Consider the following 19309-nt stretch of genomic DNA (forward strand, 5'->3'; position numbering starts at 1 on the left):
AGTGCGGGGCCCTATGCAGACCAATTTGATGGGGCCCGACCCTAGCCCTGCCCCCATCCTAACTCCGCCCCCACCTAGCTCCACCCCCATCCTAGCTCCAGGGCCGGCCACCCCTCCCTCTGAGCTCCCGGGCCGCTCCCTCCGAGCTCCAAGGCCCCCAGCTCCAGGGCTTCCCCCCTCAGGGCTCCCAGCTCCAAGGCCTCCCTCCCGGTCATTTTTTAACACCCCCCTCCAAAATCCAGTACTAGGTATGCCGAGAATACAAAACACTCAGGACCTATAGAGCAATTCTACCATACCTTAAGCAGTCATTTCTACGAATCACACAAAGAAAAGGAAAACATCTTAAAACACTACAGTGAGCACTAGAACATCAATTCACCTATTATAAAATGAAACCAGACAGAATAGAACAGATCGTCGATCCTGCACAGTCAGTGCCAACTGAAAGCCATGTCTTTTTCACAAACACAGATACACCCTAATCCACATTTTTGGGGGGTGGGAGGGGGTTAGTGAGTACTAGGGGAATAAGACGAGGTCATTTCTGATTCCCTCCAGTGGTCATCTGGTTATTTAGTGCACCTTTTTGTGCCTTATTCGTAATAAAAACAGGTGTAGCTCAAAATGTCTTAGTCCTGGACGTTTTTGTTTTGTTCCATTATGGCTGAAAAACATCTAGGTCTTAGGAACGCCGAAGTTCCGCCCTGAACATGTCCATGGCACTCCCCCTTGAGATTTGGGCGCACTTCTGGCGGACTTCAGAGAAAAATGTCTAAAAATAGGTTTTGAAAATACTGATTTGTACGTTTTTGTGAGAAAAACGTTCAAATGCAGACTTATGCCATTTTGGAATGTTTTTTTCTCTTTTGAAAATGAGCCCAATAGTCTTTTCTTTCCCTTTCCATGGGTAGGTAATAATTCAGAAAAGCTAAAGTCCGAACCTAAGACTTTAGCCCTGCTCCCCAGCTTCTGGAAAGTTCTCTGCGTTCTAGGTATGCTATTGTTAGCCACACCATTTATTTCCAGGTGGATTACAATATCAGTGTTAGTATCTATACTCTTGTCTCTATTCATATTCAGTATTTGGTTCTTATTCCTGCTAGCTGAGGATCCTGGAAAGCATTTTACGTGGTTGGAACCCTGGATGGTGTTCCCAGGTTAATGCCTCTAATAATGGAACCACCTAGCATCAATAATTTTGTATTTTGAGCTGATTTATCAGTGGTTTGAGGGTGCTTTTGGACTGAGTTATCTCCTTGGTCATTGGCTCTCCCTCAGTTCTTATTTTCTGAGCACCATAATGCTCCAATGCAGCAAAGGAATTAGATAAGAACAATGACAGGGAGGGAGAATACGACCTATGACAGAGGCAATTTCCTGAACCTACTGTGACCCATCTATTTTTAGTTTTACTTATTCTTTGTGGCAGTGGGGATGGTAAATTGGTTTCAGTTGTATGGGTCTGGAAGCTCACTGAAGAAAGGCATTATCTTCTCAGGATATTTAATATTGTTGTGAACATAATTCTGCAATGGGAATTTGAGAACGTCTATATAAGAGGATAGGGAGGGGGTAATACTGGATTGTGTTCAGTAGATTTACATTTATACTGAAAGGTCTGATTCTCTGAACCACCTTTGTCTGCCATTTGCAGGCTAATTTTAGAAAGAGAAGGACACCATTCTTTCGACACAAATCGGAAGATGGGCACCCTTCTCACAGGGTTGTCCAAATCGGTATAATCGAAAGCTGATTTTGGACGTCTCAAACTGCTTTCCGTCGCGGGGACAACCAAAGTTCACGGGGGCATGTCGGAGGTGTAGCGAAGGCGGGACTTGGGCATGCCTAACACATGGATGTCCTCGACCCATAATGGGAAAAAAAGGGCGGCCCTGATGAGCACTTGGACGACTTTACCTGGTCCTGTTTTTCTTACGACCAAGGCACAAAAAGGTGCCCGAACTGATCAGATGACCACCGGAGAGAATTGGGGATGACCTCCCCTTACTTCCCCAGTGGTCACTAACCTCCTCCCACCCTCAAAAAAAATCTTTCAAAATATTTTGTGCCAGCCTCAGATGTCAGGTCCATCACAGCAGTATGCAGGTCCCTGGAGCAGTTTTAGTGGGTGCAGTGTACTTCAGGCAGGCAGACCCAGCCCCCCCCTACCTGTTACACTTGTGGTGGTAAATATGAGCCCTCCAAAACCCACCACAAACCCACTGTACTCACATCTAGGTGCCTCCCTTCACCCATAAGGGCTATGGTAGTGGTGTACAGTTGTGGGTAGTGGGTTTTGGGAGGCTCAGCACACAAGGTAAGGGAGCTATGTACCTGGGAGCAATTTATGAAGTCCACTGCATTGCCCCCTAGGGTGCCCGGTTGGTGTCCTGGCATGTCAGGGGGACCACTGCACTACGAATGCTGGCTCCTCCCACGACCAAATGGCTTGCATTTGGTCGTGTCTGAGATGGGCGTCCTTGGTTTCCATTATCGCTGAAAATCAGAAACGACCAAGTCTAGGGACGACCATCTCTAAGGATTACCTGTATTATTGAAACGAAAGATGTACGTTCATCTTGTTTCGATAATACGGGGTTCCCCGCCCCTCCATCGGGATGTTTTGTGAGGACATCCTCAGCAAAACTTGGGCGTCCCTTTCGATTATGCCCTTCCATGTGTTCTAATGTTTGTATAAGTATACTGTGACCTCTTTCATTACTCACCTTTTTAAAAATGCTTTCATACTAGATTGGAGTCTGTTTTTTCTTGTCCTTGTTTGTGGCAACATCTGAAGGCTAAAGGTTTTGCAGAGTGCAGAAACTAATAACCCTGTACCAAAAGGGAAATATCCAGAGAATGTCTGTATATTGAAGTTTGACTACTTAATATACTGGCATAACTTTATACTGATACTTTATCCATATAAAGTTAGGCTTGCCTTTAGACTTAAATGCATGAGTTATATGAATAGCAGTTGAATTTGTCCGCTCTATATGTAATTCTAGACCCTACCCCAGACCACCCCTAATTTAGCCCCAAGTTATGCAGATAAATTTTTACCATATAATAACTTATAAGGCCAAAATTATCTGTGCTGGAACATAAGAACATAAATGTTGCCATACTGTTACAGACCAAAGGTTCATCAAGTCTTTCCTCATAGGGAAGTCGTCCCATCCCCTTTATCATTTTTGTCACCCTTTTCTAATTCCGCTATATCTTTTATGAGATGCAGTGATCAGAATTGCACACAGTATTCGAGATGCAGTTGCACCATGGAGTGATGCAAAAGTATTATAAAATTTAAACAAAATCACTTAGGTAGCTAGAACCCATCACTATCAACTACCAAATGTGCCACATGGGAGGTATTGCCCATTCAAGGGCAATAGCCAGACCTTTCCTGTGGAAGTAGTTATGCTAGGGAGGGAAGGCAAGAAGAAGTGGGGGATTAAGAAATAATTTTAATAGGTGGACTCATTCACCTTCATTTTTAATACTTGAGGACAAATATGCAGAGAATATTTTTCATCAAACGTAGATATGTAAGTAAACACTTGATTTTGCCAAAGTAAAGTTGCTGCTTGTAATATGATCACCTCTTCTTTGTATATTGCCAGGTTAAAATCTGGGAGATTCCGAAGAATTTATTTTCAAAGAATATCACAGATGCCCAGAAGGAACTTCAGGGTCATTCACGAAGGGTTGCCCTCATCGAATGGCATCCGACTGCTAACAATATTCTTTTTAGTACTGGATATGATTATAAGGTAGGGTCACATCCCAGCACCAGACTGAGATTTTTATTTTCTTCTACCTGGTCTTTTTGTTCATTTTATTTCAGCAGGTAATAGAGGCTGTAGATATACATACTTCTCTTACGTGCTATTCATCCTGTTCCATCCTGTTTGCATATTCACATTTCATTGCTGTCATTATGTAGGAATAAACGCCAACTCTTTCTAATGTTTGCGGAAATAACTCTATCAAGCAGGTTCTGTCATTGTGAGAAATATATTGGTAATTGATTTTGATGGTAAATATCAGCCAAATTATTGGGGCCAATGCAGAAAGCTACCATGAACTGAACCATGTGATTAACGAGCTGTCTATGAGCTTGTTACCAGCTGCATAGTGTAGAAAATGGTTGAGCACAGGAGTTAACTCACGCAGTTGTACAAAGTTTGGTTATGTCTAAAGTAGACTACTGCAACAGTCTATATCTGGGTCTTGCACACTCATGTTTTAAGGCTTTGCAAGATATAGAGAATGCTGCAATGCATTTGATAGTTGGATTAAATCAATTTGATCATGTTACTGTTTCTATGAAAACTTTACGTTGGCTCCCAGTGATTTATTTTTAAAATCATTCTGGCACTGCTCCTTTGTATTTGATGTAAGTGATGCAGATTTATGACCCTATCAGCTCTCGTAGATCTACAGGTTCATGGCAATTTAGTTATGCCTTCATTGGTGAAGATTCATTACTCAGACACCCAGAACAGTGCTTTCTCCATTGCTGGGCCTCTGTCATGGAACAAATGACCAAGCAGTTTGTGCCTTCTGTCTTCTGTCACCAAATTTAAGAGGAGGTTAAAAACACATTTCTCCGAGGACAAGCAGGCTGCTTGTTCTCTCAAGTGGGTGATGTCCACGGCAGCCCCTCCGATCGGAGATCCTCACGAGCAACAACGTTTGCTAGCCCTCGCGTGCGCATGCACATTGCGCATACGCGACCGTCTTCCCGCCCGAATGCGAGCATGTTCACCAGTCTTCTTTTTTCTGTGGCTCAGGACGGCTGTTTATCTGTCGGTCTGCGCCTCAAGGAGACCCCTCGCGCCTTTTTGCCACGTTCTTCCGTTCGGAAGTGTCCGGAATCCCCTTTCCGTCATGTCCTTCGTCTTTATAAAAAAAAAAAAACTCCTTTATTTCGAGTGTTTTTTCCCGCTAAGTTTTCTTTTGTCGTCGGGCACGGCCTTTTCGGCCGCCCACACGGGTTTTTCTCCCTTGTTTTGGTGCCCATTGTCATCATCGCGAATTTTGACTTCGCAGGCGTGATTTTTCCGCCCATGTCCTCAAAGCCTGCCAGCGGCTTTAAAAAGTGCACCCAGTGCAGCCCGGACTATCTCGCTCACTGATAGGCACGTTTTGTATCTTCAGTGTCTGGGGGCCGGGCATCGTCCCCAGGCCTGCACTCTGTCTTCTGTTGAAGAAGAGAACTCAGGCGGCGAGATTGGCCCAGTGGAACCTTTTCTTCGGGGCCTCGTCCGGTGCTTCGACGTCTGCGGTACCGAGGTCATCGTCCGGTGCGTCGACGTCTGTGGTACTGAGGGACCGGACGGGATCCACCCCAGGATATTGAGGGAGCTCAGAGAGGTTTTGGCGGGTCCTCTTAAAGATTTGTTTAATATATCCTTGCGGACGGGAGAGGTTCCGAGGGATTGGAGAGCGGCGGAGGTGGTCCCTCTTCACAAAAGTGGTGATAGGGAAGAAGCTGGAAACTACAGGCCGGTAAGCCTCACTTCGATTATTGGAAAAGTAACGGAAGCGATGCTGAAGGAAAGGATAGTGAATTTCCTGGAAGCCAATAAGTTTCAAGATCTGAGACAACATGGTTTTACCAAAGGGAAATCGTGCCAAACGAATCTCATTGAGTTCTTTGATTGGGTGACAGGAGAATTGAATCAGGGACGAGCTATGGACGTAATCTACTTAGATTTTAGCAAAGCTTTTGACACAGTTCCCCACAGGAGGCTCTTAAATAAACTGGATGGGCTGAAGATAGGACCCGAAGTGGTGAACTGGATTAGGAACGTTGACGGACAGACGCCAGAGGGTGGTGGTGAATGGAATTCGCTCGGAGGAGGGAAAGGTGAGTAGTGGAGTGCCTCAGGGATCGGTGCTGGGGCCGATTCTGTTCAATATATATGTGAGTGACATTGCCAAAGAGTTAGAAGGTAAAATTTGCATATTTGCGGATGATACTAAGATCTGTAACAGAGTGGACACCCGGGAGGGAGTGGAAAACATGAAAAAGGATCTGAGGAAGCTAGAAGAATGGTCTAAGGTTTGGCAATTAAAATTCAATGCGAAGAAATGCAAAGTGATGCACTTAGGAAGTAGAAATCCACGGGAGACGTATGTGTTAGGCGGGGAGAGTCTGATAGGTACGGGCGGAGAGAGGGATCATGGGGTGATAGTATCTGAGGATTTGAAGGCGATGAAACAGTGTGACAAGGCGGTGGCAGTAGCTAGTAGGTTGTTAGGCTGTATAAAGAGAGGTGTGACCAGCAGAAGAAAGGGGGTGTTGATGCCCCTGTATAAGTCGTTGGTGAGGCCCCACCTGGAGTATTGTGTTCAGTTTTGGAGGCCGTATCTTGTTAAGGATGTAAAAAGAATTGAAGCGGTGCAAAGAAAAGCTACGAGAATGGTATGGGATTTGCGTTACAAGACGTATGAGGAGAGACTTACTGAACTAAACATGTATACTCTGGAGGAAAGGAGAAACAGGGGTGATATGATACAGACGTTCAAATATTTGAAAGGTATTAATCCGCAAACGAATCTTTTCCGGAGATGGGAAGGTGGTAGAACGAGAGGACATGAAATGAGATTGAAGGGGGGCAGACTCAAGAAAAATGTCAGGAAGTTTTTTTTTCACGGAGAGAGTAGTGGATGCTTGGAATGCCCTCCCGCGGGAGGTGGTGGAAATGAAAACGGTAACGGAATTCAAACATGCGTGGGATAAGCATAAAGGAATCCTGTGCTGAAGGAATGGATCCTCAGGAGCTTAGTCAAGATCGGGAGGCGGGGCTGGTGGTTGGGAGGCGGGGATAGGGCTGGGCAGACTTATACGGTCTGTGCCAGAGCCGGTGGTGGGAAGCGGGACTGGTGGTTGGGAGGCGGGGATAGTGCTGGACAGACTTGTACTGTCTGTGCCTGTGCCAGAGCCGGTGGTTGGGAGGTGGGGCTGGTGGTTGGGAGGCGGGGATAGTGCGGGGCAGACTTATACGGTCTGTGCCCTGAAGAGCACAGGTACAAATCAAAGTAGGGTATACACAAAAAGCAGCAAATATGAGTTATCTTGTTGGGCAGACTGGATGGACCGTGCAGGTCTTTTTCTGCCGTCATCTACTAGTGATCTTCTCTGTGTCTAAAAGGTCTCCCAATTGGTTAAGAACTGAGCTACGAGCTCGAGGTGCAAGTACCTGTATGTAACATTTCCAAGTCAAGTAGAACTCTTTTTGTCTTTTAAATTTCAGATGAACATCTCTTAGTTCCATTAACAGTAAAGCATGCAATCGGTTACGCCACTGCCAATAGGTGGGAGCTTCTTGTTTGACCCAATTAACCAATATACATTTTTTCCCGATTAACAAAGCTTTGTATAAAAGCAAATTGTGGTGAACAGCACTGGCCCCCAGCAAGACATCCATCCCCAGTAAAATCTTCTCTGGTTGCATTGGTATACGGGTATTCAATATATGTCCCAGAAATCTAATTATTTTTCCCCAGTAACTCTTTATCCTGGGCAATCCCACATAGCGTGATAAAAGTTCGTTGAGATCTCCCACATTTATCACATTGTGGCGAGCCTATCCCTCCCATTAAATACAGGCTCTAAATATCACTCTGCCCTGACATTCCCTAAGCTCTGCACTACCCGTTCTTTTTGGAATTTGTCGCATAGCGGTCAGCAGCATTTGCGTTTGTAATCTCCTTTTGCAAGTCTATCGACCATTTCTCTACCAGGCGATCTAGTACTTTGTGACTGCTGCTGTGCATAAGCCTTTTATGAAGTGTTGAAATAGATGCAGCCTCTGTTGTGGGCATGACATAGAGCTGCTCTATCAAGTTGGGCACATCAACAACTAGGGACTGTTTAGGAATTGTTATTTATTTTTTTTTTTGTTCAATCATTTTATTAATTTTGAAATAACAAAAAGAAAGGAAATTAAGTACCAGAGACTTAATAATAGTTTTAACAAGTTTGATTATGTACACTGACTTGTAGAAGAATTATAGACAGAGTTTACATCAACTCTAGGATCCCTGATTCTGTTTCATTACAGGTATTGTATATCTATAGGAATAAGCATATTACTAAATGTTAGAGGTGGAGATAAGAAATTATATAAATATATGTAATTAGTACCCATTTATATTTGCATAGATTATAATAATTAATATTAACTGGATGAGTAATTGAGTATAGGAGACCAGGTTTTATTGAATGCTAAAAGGGAGCCGCATTTCTCTGCAGCAGCTTTTTCATATTTAGCGTAAAGACATACTGTATTCCACCACATATCATAAGATAACTTCGTAAAGTCCTTCCAATTTTGACATATCAGTTTTAAAGCAACTTGAATCAATATACGTAATAATTTGGCTATTTGAGGTTGTATTACCGTGTTTAAACCAAATTCTCCCGTGATTATGATTTTGTATGTTAGAGAGATCTTAAAATCTAGAATATGGGAAATAGTGTCCTCTATACGAGACCAATACTCATCCAGTATAGGACAATGGTAAATTAAGTGGTCTAAAGTATCTACATGGTTGTTACAAGACCAGCATCTATTTGAGACTTCTTTAGATATTTTGGAAAGTTTGTAAGGTGTCCACATAGCTCTATGCAAGATGTAGAATGATGATTGGGTAAGAGCAGATGATTTTGAGGATTTATATAGTAATGTCCAGATTTTTTCCCATTGTTCTGCAGTTATTTGAGAATTGAGTTCTTTGTTCCAAATGTTTTGTAAGGCTGAAGGAGAGTGAGAAGAGTGCTCTTGGAAGATTTTGTACCATTTAGATGCCGTTTTCTTCCCATTAGACAACTGATGACATAATGTTAGACAACTTGGAGTTTCGTCCTTTAATGAGTTAATATCGAAGTTTGCAGAAATGCAGTGTTTTAGTTGTAGCCATTGAAAGTAGCAGTGATTATGTAACTTATACTTTGCCTGTAGTGTAGAAAAAGGTAGCCACTTATGATTATCCAATAGTTGATGTAGAAACCATATTTTTGCTTCAATCCATTTAGGCCAAGCAAAACACATTCCATTAATTTTTAGTTTTGGATTATTCCAAAGTTGTATCTTAGTTGTCGAATGGATAGAGATTTTAACACATGAGTCCAATGTGTTGAAAGATGATTGAGAAGCGAATATGAAGGGATTATAATCCGAATTGTGTACTGAAGACCATGGTAAGAGAGGTGTTGGGGTTGCTATAATATACCATGGTAAGAGAGGTGTTGGGGTTGTTATAATATAGTGAGAAATCTGTTGATATGCAAATTTATCCATCCACCCTAATTCACCCAGGCCTAAAGATTCCAAGCTCTTTATACTGCCCGTGGAGTCCACCATATCTTGTAGGGTATTAATCCCCTGACGTCGCCATATGCGAAAGCACTGATTATCTATCCCTGGGAGAAATTCGCCATTCCCTGTCAAAGGTAACAACCTACTATATCGTGTGTCAAACTTCAAAACGCAGCCTAATTCTCTCCACAGCATCTGAAGCGGCCTGATCAGTGCACTCTTTCTCAAGTGTGTCTCACGCTTTGCATGTAGCACATATTGGAGTCGTAGTGGCTTAACCCACTCCTCTTCCACCACTCGTGGAGTAAAATAGGAGGTATCCAGCAGCCAGTCCCCCAGATGTCTCAGCAAGCAAGCTCTATTATAGCGTTGTAAATTCAAGATCCCAAAGCCTCCTCTATCCCACGTGTCCATCATGTTTTGCCAGCATATTTGTGATCTTTTTTTATTCCAAAAAAATTTGAATAGCATACCCATCAACTTCCTCCAGTCCCCTTGAGTAAAGTAAAGCGGTAAGATTTGGAAACAATAGAGCCATTTTCCATATCATCAAGCTGATCAATCCATAGACTGGTGGGTTGTGTCCATCTACCAGCAGGTGGAGATAGAGAGCAAACTTTTGCCTCCCTATATGTGGTCATGTGCTGCCGGAAACTCCTCAGTATGTTCTCTATCTCAGCAGGTGGTGGTCACACACAGCAGCAGCTCTGGCTAGGCCTCCAAGCCTAATCCTTAGGTTTTGTTGAGGCCTGGGGTTGAGGGCTCTTTTGAGCAAGTGCAAACCTGGTGGTGCCAGGTCCCTCCTTTTCTCCCCCCTCCCGCTGGCTCCGTTTAAAAAAAAAAAAAATTTTAAACGTCTTTAAAGGCGTTTAATTCGACGTTTCTTTAAACGTTCATTGCAGCTACTCACTGGGACACCAGTTCGTTACAGCTCGGAGCGGCAAGCAGGTAATTTTACCTTTTTATAGCGGGCAGGGGGTTCCCCGATTCTTCTCCTCGTGGCATATGGCGTCGGAGGGCGAGGGCGCAAAGGGTCGCTCCCCGGATCGCTGGAGCGCTTCTAGAGGGGATGCGGGGGTTTTACAACCTGATTCGCCCTTGATGGGTGACAGTTTAGTGACCGATGAATGTCCCGGTCGTTCCTCCGGCGTGGCGGTTTTTTCCCGCCATAAACGCCCATCCCCCGCTCCTCGCCTCCGCCATCTTGGCCGGCCACGCGGCTCGGACGGCTTCTTCGTGGGCCGCCCTTGAGGTTGGAGACATTAATGCCATGAACGCCCTTAATTTGGGCGACGGCACAAGCGGCTAAAGTTAAGCGCCGTTCTTCCCGCGCGGCTCCTTCGCGGAGTTTCGCGCCGGACGCCATTTTGGATGCGCAGCATGTCTCTCCCCCGCTATTGCGAGCGCCGGTTGAGAGTGCGTCTAGGGCTGTTGCCCAGGCTGCGGAAGTGCACAGTCTGGGGGGTTTCTCCCCCGAGTTTGTTTTGCTGCTGCATCAGGCTTTCCTCATGCATAACGCTGCCCCTGCTCCCTCTTCTGATAAAGAGGTTGAGGTTCCCAGAGGTAAACGCCCTCGGGTTGATTTCCAGGCCTTGGAGGACTTTGTCTCCTCCGATGTAGATGAGGGCAGCGTGTCTGAGGTCTCCCAACGGTCCTTTGCGGATTCCTTGGAGGAGATAGATCCCCGCTCGGATGGAGCGGATGACCCCTCTGCAGCGCGGCTTTTTAGCCCAGAGGATTTGCCCAACCTGTTTTTACAGGCCATGGACACTTTGAAGATTTCCTCTCCGGAGGACGTCTCTCCCTCAGCCCCTGTTGGCTCTGCCATTATGCTGGGGACGAAGCGCCCACCTAGATCCTTCCACGTGCATGATGCCATGCACACCTTAATTGCGGCTCAATGGGATGTCCCGGAAACGAGCCTTAAAGTGGCTAGGGCTATGTCCCGCCTCTATCCTTTGGCTGTGAGTGAACGTGAGGCCTATCTGTGGCCTACCGTGGATTCTTTAATCACTGCGGTGACTAAGAAAACGGCGTTGCCGGTGGAAGGTGGCACGGCCCTAAAGGACGCCCAAGACAGAAGATTGGAGGCGGCCTTAAGGTCGTCCTTTGAGGCAGCTGCTTTAAGTTTGCAGGCCTCAGTTTGCGGCTCCTATGTGGCCAGGGCGTGCCTGACTATGGTGCAGCGGGCTTCCCCCTCGGATCTTTCCTTGAGGGCTGATTGGCCGGCCCTGGAATCGGGCTTAGCCTATTTGGCAGACTTGCTGTATGATGTCTTGAGAGCCTCAGCTAAAGGCATGGCTCAGACAGTCTCTGCGCGGCGGTGGCTTTGGCTGAAACATTGGTCTGCTGACCACGCCTCTAAATCCCGCCTGGCTAGATTGCCTTTTAAAGGCAAGCTGCTCTTTGGGGTCGAGCTGGACAAAATCGTGACCGATCTCGGCACGTCTAAGGGCAAGAAATTACCAGAGGTCAGGGCTCGGGCTAGTACTCGTCCCGGTACCTCCAGAGGACGGTTGCTGGAAGCCCGTCGGTACCGCCCGGGCAAGTCGGGTTCCTCTGCCCCCTCTTCCTTCAAGAGGAATTTCTCCCCCAAGCAGCATTCCTTTCGCAGAGACCGCCGTCCCGGAGGTGCTCCCTCCGGTCCTCCCCCAGGGTCTCGTACCCAATGACGGGGCCTTGGTCCACGTCCCAGTGCAGATTGGAGGACGGCTGTCCTCGTTTCTGGGCGAGTGGACCTCTATAACTTCAGACGCGTGGGTGCTGGAAGTCATCAGAGACGGCTACAAGCTAGAGTTCTGCCAACCCTTAAGAGACGGGTTTGTACTCTCTCCCTGCAAGTCTCCGGTCAAGCTGTGGCAGTGCAGCAGACCTTGGACAACCTGATCCGCCTGGGTGCGGTCGTTCCGGTGCCAAAAAATCAGATTGGCAAGGGACGTTACTCCATTTACTTTGTGGTTCCAAAGAAAGGAGGTTCTGTCCGGCCTATCCTCGACCTCAAAGGGGTCAATCGGGCCTGGAAAGTGAGGCACTTTCGCATGGAGACTCTCCGCTCTGTTATAGCGGCAGTGAAGGCAGGAGAGTTCTTGGCTTCCTTGGACATCAAGGAAGCGTACCTGCATATTCCCATCTGGCCTCCTCTCCAACGCTTTCTGCGTTTTACAGTCCTGAGACGACACTTCCAGTTCAGAGCCCTCCCTTTCGGGTTGGCTACTGCTCCGCGGACCTTTTCCAAAGTAATGGGGGTCATAGCGGCCTTCCTGCTAAAGGAAGGAGTACAAGTCCATCCTTATCTGGACGACTGGTTGATCCGAGCCCCCTCTTATGCAGAGTGCGGCAAAGCTATGGACCGGGTAGTTGCTCTTGTGAGGTCCCTGGGATGGATCATCAACTGGAAGAAGAGCCAGCTGCGCCCGACTCAGTCCCTGGAGTATCTGGGAGTTCGATTCGACACCCAAGTGGGCAGAGTGTTCCTGCCAGACAATCGGAATGTCAAGCTTCAGGCTCAGGTGGACTAGTTCCTAGTAGCCTCTCCTATTCGGGCTTGGGACTACGTGCAGCTGTTGGGCTCTATGACGGCCACGATGGAAGTAGTGCCCTGGGCCAGGGCTCATATGAGACCACTACAGCTATCTCTGCTGCTGCGCTGGACTCCGATGTCGGAGGATTATGCTGTGCGCCTTCCCGTGGACCCAGCAGTGCGCAAGGCGCTGAGCTGGTGGACGCAGACAGACAAGTTGTCTGCAGGATTGCCTCTGGTGACCCCGGAGTGGATTGTCGTCACGACAGACGCCTCTTTGATGGGCTGGGGAGCCCACTGCTTGGGAAGGACAGCGCAGGGGCTCTAGTCTCCTGCAGAGGCAAGTGGTCTATCAACCTCCTGGAACTCAGAGCCATTCGGTTGGTGTTATTGGAGTTCATCCCGGTACTGGTGTTGTAGCCTGTACGGGTCCTGTCGGACAATGCCACGGCTGTGGCCTATATCAACCGCCAGGGAGGTACCAAGAGCGCCCCTCTAGCCAAGGAGGCTATGAGTCTTTGCCAGTGGGCGGAAGCGAACCTGGAGCAGCTTTCAGCGGCCCACATTGCCGGAGTCATGAATGTCAAGGCGGACTTTCTCAGTCGCCATACCTTGGAGCCCGGAGAGTGGCAACTATCTGCTCAGGCGTTCTTGGACATCACGAAGCGCTGGGGCCAGCCGAGCCTAGATCTGATGGCGTCATCGGCCAATTGCCAAGTGCCGCGCTTTTTCAGCAGAGGACGGGACCCTCGATCCCTGGGAGTAGATGCTCTTCTCCAACAGTGGCCGACACAAGAGCTCCTCTATGTGTTCCCGCCCTGGCCCATGTTGGGCAGGGTGCTAGACCGGGTGGCAAAGCATCCCGGCAGGGTAATCCTGGTGGGTCCGGATTGGCCCAGACGTCCCTGGTATGCGGACTTGATCAGGCTCTCAGTCGACGATCCTCTGCGGCTGTCAGTGGAGCAGGGCCGGTTACATCAGGGTCCCGTGGTGATGGAGGATCCCTCTCCCTTTGGTCTTACGGCCTGGCTATTGAGCGGCAGCGTCTGAGGAAGAAGGGCTTCTCAGACAAGGTCATCGCCACTATGCTGAGAGCGAGGAAACGCTCTACTTCTACTGCTTACGCCAGGGTTTGGCGTATCTTTGCAGCATGGTGTGAAGCAGGCTCACTTTCTCCCTTCACTGCTCCAATTTCTTCAGGGTTGGCGTTCCTGCAAGAAGGTCTGGAGAAAGGCCCGTCGCTCAGTTCCCTTAAAGTCCAGGTAGCGGCTCTGGCTTGCTTCAGGGGCCGCCTGAAGGGTGCTTCCCTGGCTTCGCAGCCAGATGTGGTGCGCTTTCTCAAGGGAGTTAATCACCTGCGCCCTCCTCTGCACTCAGTGGTGCCTGCGTGGAATCTCAACCTGGTGCTAAGAGCATTGCAGAAGCCGCCTTTTGAACCCTTGTCGAGGGCATCTCTGAAAGACCTGACGTTGAAAGCAGTCTTTTTGGTGGCTATCACTTCAGCCAGAAGAGTTTCCGAGCTCCAGGCGCTCTCATGTCGAGAGCCTTTTCTGCAGTTCACTGAGGCAGGAGTGACTATTCGCACAGTGCCTTCCTTCCTGCCCAAGATTGTTTCTCGCTTCCATGTGAATCAGCAGCTCTGTCTCCCTTCCTTTCGTAGGGAGGACTACCCAGAGGAGTACTCTGCTCTTAAATATCTGGATGTGAGACGAGTCATCTTCAGATACTTGGAAGTGACCAATGATTTCCGGAAATCGGATCATCTGTTTGTCCTGTTTGCAGGTCCTCGTAAGGGTCTGCAGGCTGCTAAGCCTACAGTGGCAAGATGGGTCAAGGAAGCCATTGCAGCGGCTTATGTGGCCGCGGGGAAGGTGCCGCCTATCCAGCTGAAGGCTCACTCCACGAGAGCTCAGGCGGCCTCGATGGCAGAGGCCGGATCCGTCTCCTTGGAAGAGATATGCAAGGCGGCAACTTGGGCTTCGGCTCATACATTCTCCAAGCATTACCGTTTGACTGTGGCTGCACGGGCGGAGGCCCGGTTTGGAGCTTCAGTGTTGAGGTCAGGGATTTCAATGTCCCGCCCTGGGTGAGTACTGCTTCGGTACATCCCACCAGTCTATGGATTGATCAGCTTGATGATATGGAAGGTAAAATTATGTATAATCATACCTGATAATTTTCTTTCCATTAATCATAGCTGATCAATCCATAGCCCCTCCCAGATATCTGTTTTTATTCTGGTTGCATTTCAGGTTCAAGTTTAGTCTTCAGTTATTTCAGAAAGACTTCGTGTTCAAGTTCTTTCACTTGGATTCTTCAAGAGTTGAGACGAGTTTGTGTTACAGTGAGCTGCTGCATTCCTCTCCCCTCCGTTTTACGGGGCTGGATTGAGACATAAATTCTGCCGGCACTCCCTCCCGCTTCGTGCGGCTGTAGGGCAGCTTTGTACCCCTCCCGCTTCGGCGGTGTTAGGGTCAGTCAGCTCCTCCCGCGGTTGCGGTTGCAGGATAAGCCAGATCCCCCCGCATCGGCGGGTGTGGTGTCCCTCCCCCGCTCCGCGGGGATGAGCTGGACGGATTCCCCTCCCCCACTTGTGTGGGGATGAGCTGGGTTAATTCCCCTCCCCCGTTTCGGCGGTGGTGAGCTGGGCAGAGTGTCCCTTCGTGGGTGTAATTCTCTAAGTGCTGAGTCCTGCGGATGGAGCTTTGATATCGACATACTGAGGAGTTTCCGGCAGCACATGACCACATATAGGGAGGCAAAAGTTTGCTCTCTATCTCCACCTGCTGGTAGATGGACACAACCCACCAGTCTGTGGATTGATCAGCTATGATTAATGGAAAGAAAATTATCAGGTATGATTATACATAATTTTACCTTGGAAACAAGATCATATTAAATAAGGAAATCCTATCCAACACAGATATGGGCAGGTGAGACCACCTCTCCAGTAGCTGTTTTGTATAGATAAATAGCCGATCTACATTTAAGTGATACAATTGTTCCGTGTCTCCCGGAAGCTGTATCCCCAGATATGTAAATGAGTGATCGGTTCTTTTAAACGGGCAGTTCAACCTAGTCCATTCCTCCTCTGACAGATATAATGGCTGAATCTCGGACTTGTCTAAATTCAGGGAAAATCCTGAAAAGTCTCCATATTCCCTGAAGATTTCTAAGATAGTAGACAGGGATACCTGTGGATTCCAAAGAATCACCAGTAAGTCATCTGCAAATGCAGATATCTTAAAATGTTCAGAACCAAGTTGTACCTCCTGCACATCCACCATGTCCATAATATCTCGCACCAGAGGATCCAAAGCCAGTACAAACAGCAGCGGTGACAATGGGCACCCCTGCCTGGTACCTCGCGCTATCTCAAACCTCCGGGAGTGCACCCCGTTCACCGACACCTCTGCCATTGGTCCTCGGTAAATTGCTTTGATGGCCTCTCTAAAAAACCCTTTCACTCCATAAGCATCCAATGCTGCAAACATAAAATCCCATCTCACACGATCGAATGCTTTGTGAGCATCAAAACTGATTAACAGCGTTGGAGAACGCGCTTGCTTTACCCGCTCTAAGGCCAACAAGATCTTTCTCAGGTTTTTAGCCACCGATCGTTCTCGAACAAACCCAACTTGAGGATCTAACACCAATTGAGGTAGGAACCGAGCCAGTCTATTTGCCAGGATCTTTGCAAACAATTTCGCCTCAAAAGAGATTAAGGAAATTGGCCGATATGAGTCAGCCCGGGTCGGGTCCTTCCCTGGATTTAACAAAACAATTATCCATGCAATTCTCAACGAGTTCGGGAGCTCCCCTTTGTTAACATACGTGTTAAATACTTTTGTCACACAGGCCCCTATATCTTCTACCAAAGTTTTATACCACTCGGAGGAAAACCCGTCTACTCCCGGAGATTTATACAATGGACTAGTCCTAATACACCAAGTCACTTCGTCTTCGGTAATATCTGCATTAAGTACATCCTGTTGGCATTTGGTAAGTGTAGGAAGTTCTAGTCCCTCTAAGTAGGAGGTCGCTTCTAAGCCTTCATCCTTCGGTGAGGAGTATAGTTGGGCATAAACATTTTCAAACACCTTATTGATATCTTCATTTGTGTGATAACTTACTCCCTGTTCATCTCGGAGCTGGGCTACCCATCTCCTCCCCCCTGCTTGACTCACTAGTCTCGCTAGAAGCTTCCCCTGTTTGTTGGCATGTTTGTACATTTGATATCTATAGAATGTCATGGATTTTTGCGTTCGGGATTGGATCAACTGATTTAATTCTACTTGTGATGTTATTAACAATTTCTTATGGGCTTGGGAATGTGTCCAACCATAGATCTGTCTAAACCGCTTCACTCTCGCCTCTAATCGTAGCAGTGCATGCTCTCGTACTTCCTTTTTGTGGGCCAAATATGAGTGATGTGACCCCGCAACACAGCTTTGGCCGCTTCCCAGAATAATATTGGGTCTGATTGAAAGCTATCCTTATTAAACTCCATATACTCTCTCCACTTATCCTTCATATATAAGTGAAACTGTGAATCATAGTAGAGTGCTCTGGGAAACCTCCAGTGAAAAGGTTGCTGTGGCGTGGTACCCCAGTCCAGTGTAAGCCACACCATAGCATGATCTGACACTTGCGTAGGGCCTATTTCTACTTGTCGTAGCAATGTCGTTATGGTCTGAGATAATAACAGGTAGTCAATGCGCGACTGTGTACCATGTGCTCTAGATAGGTGGGTATAGTCACATTCTCCAGGGAGGAGCAAACACCAGGAGTCCAGTAAGTCTAAATCTGAGCACACCCAAGGCACTCCTCTATTATAGTTCACCGGTCTGAGACTCGAGGGGCCAGTGCTGTCCACCAGAGGGTCTGTAGGCGGATTTTCCAGATAATAAATTACCTGAAACAAGGTTTCCCAACAGAACTATCCGCAAGCAAAATATTCTGTTCTCTGTCTAGGGGAAGGGGGAAAACCTTGGCTATGGCCCTACATGCCCTACATGCCACTATTTCGGTCAGAGAGAGAGAGCTGAGAAATCAGGCTGATATATATATTAGCTTTATTATGGATAATATAAAAAAATATATACAAAATAGAAATTTGGCAAAGCTTTGGCTGAACAAAAATACTGGCAGTAATTCTTACAACTATATTCTCACACTACATACATTTCTTACTGGTTGCTAGGTAAACTTGCACAACTGATTAGAATGCAATAACTATGTTACGAGGTAGTATGGTAATTAGCAGCTTCTTTCCCGACCAAGGTTATGACTAACACCAGCCTTATGCTCAGGTAATCACCACTCGCTAACCCAGACTAATAGGAGATAGATCACTGTGTCTCTCACCAGGCTGACCTCCGGGGACGCCTCTCAGGAGTAGCACAGGTTACTTCCCAGACTCAAGCTGAGAGATCAGCGAGTCTTCGTCAGAGCCACGACAGGCACTCTGCAGCAGTCAGCAAAGGCACAGGTCACACCTTGCAGGTAGCTGAACCACATGGTACTCTTCCAGATACACAGTTCATCAGTTGGTGGACCTTCTTAGGTCACTGGTCTTCTTTCCACCTCCACCTTCTTCCAAGGATTCCGACTAACTAACTCCCCAACTCTTCCCGCTCTTCCAGCGCCTCTCGGTCAGGTGATACCAATTATCCTCTTGTATCGTCCTGTGCATGGGCAAGAAGAGTTCTTGTTTTTTTTTCTTTCTGACCTTGGAAATGGTAACTTCTGGTGCCATGCATGTCTCCCTTCTCATCATCTCCGAGATAGATGGAGCACAGAATGTCCTTGGCTTCAGCAAGCCTGTCAGTGATTTTCCACAAACTGAAGCTGATTCTGACACAGAGATGTGCAGGTCAGAGGTTTGCAGCAGCCATCTTCTAGTAACAAGATGTCATAGGCTTGTATAGGCCAAGACCAGCAAGGGAGACACAGGGACATACCCCTACATATCCCCCCCTTGGAGATGGAATTTACTACAAAGGAGTAAAAGCCTTCTCCAACCTAACTAAAACAGCTAGACGGGTACATTAGAACTCATGGTCAAGACTGAAGACAGAAAAACAGTCAATGTCATTAATTCAATACTAACACTCTATCAATGATAACTAGAAGCAAATACTTCATAAAATCATACGCATTGTTCAAACGTAGTTTCAAAAATGCTAATACAGCAAACTACTAATACTAGAACACTCTTAGTGTGTTTAACCATCAATACAATAAAATGCATAGCAAAAGCATTAGCAATAGTAGTACAGAATATGAAAATGTAAACTAAGATGTTGCATAGTGGAGAGTTACTCATGGTTGACCTCCACACAGTCTAACAAAGTCAATAGTATGAGAGTCTTTAGACTGTAAAAATGGCATAATGTCCAAACCAAAGTCAATAGGGTGGACCGTGATGAATGATGAGGTGGAAATGGACAAC

The 19309-nt window shown here is 47.0% G+C and overlaps 1 protein-coding gene across 2 annotated transcripts in view; it reads left to right on the top strand.

Moving 5' to 3' along the window:
- CORO2A (coronin 2A) overlaps nucleotides 1-19309 on the top strand; it is a 467084-nt gene that overhangs the window by 168850 nt on the left and 278925 nt on the right. For both annotated transcript variants that reach the window (XM_030194343.1, XM_030194344.1), the window contains exon 4: nucleotides 3627-3776. In XM_030194343.1, coding sequence (XP_030050203.1) covers nucleotides 3627-3776 — 150 coding nt within the window. The remainder of the gene's footprint in view (nucleotides 1-3626; nucleotides 3777-19309) is intronic.

The sequence above is a fragment of the Microcaecilia unicolor genome, chromosome 2 (assembly GCF_901765095.1).
Source record: "Microcaecilia unicolor chromosome 2, aMicUni1.1, whole genome shotgun sequence".
NCBI lineage: Eukaryota > Metazoa > Chordata > Amphibia > Gymnophiona > Siphonopidae > Microcaecilia > Microcaecilia unicolor.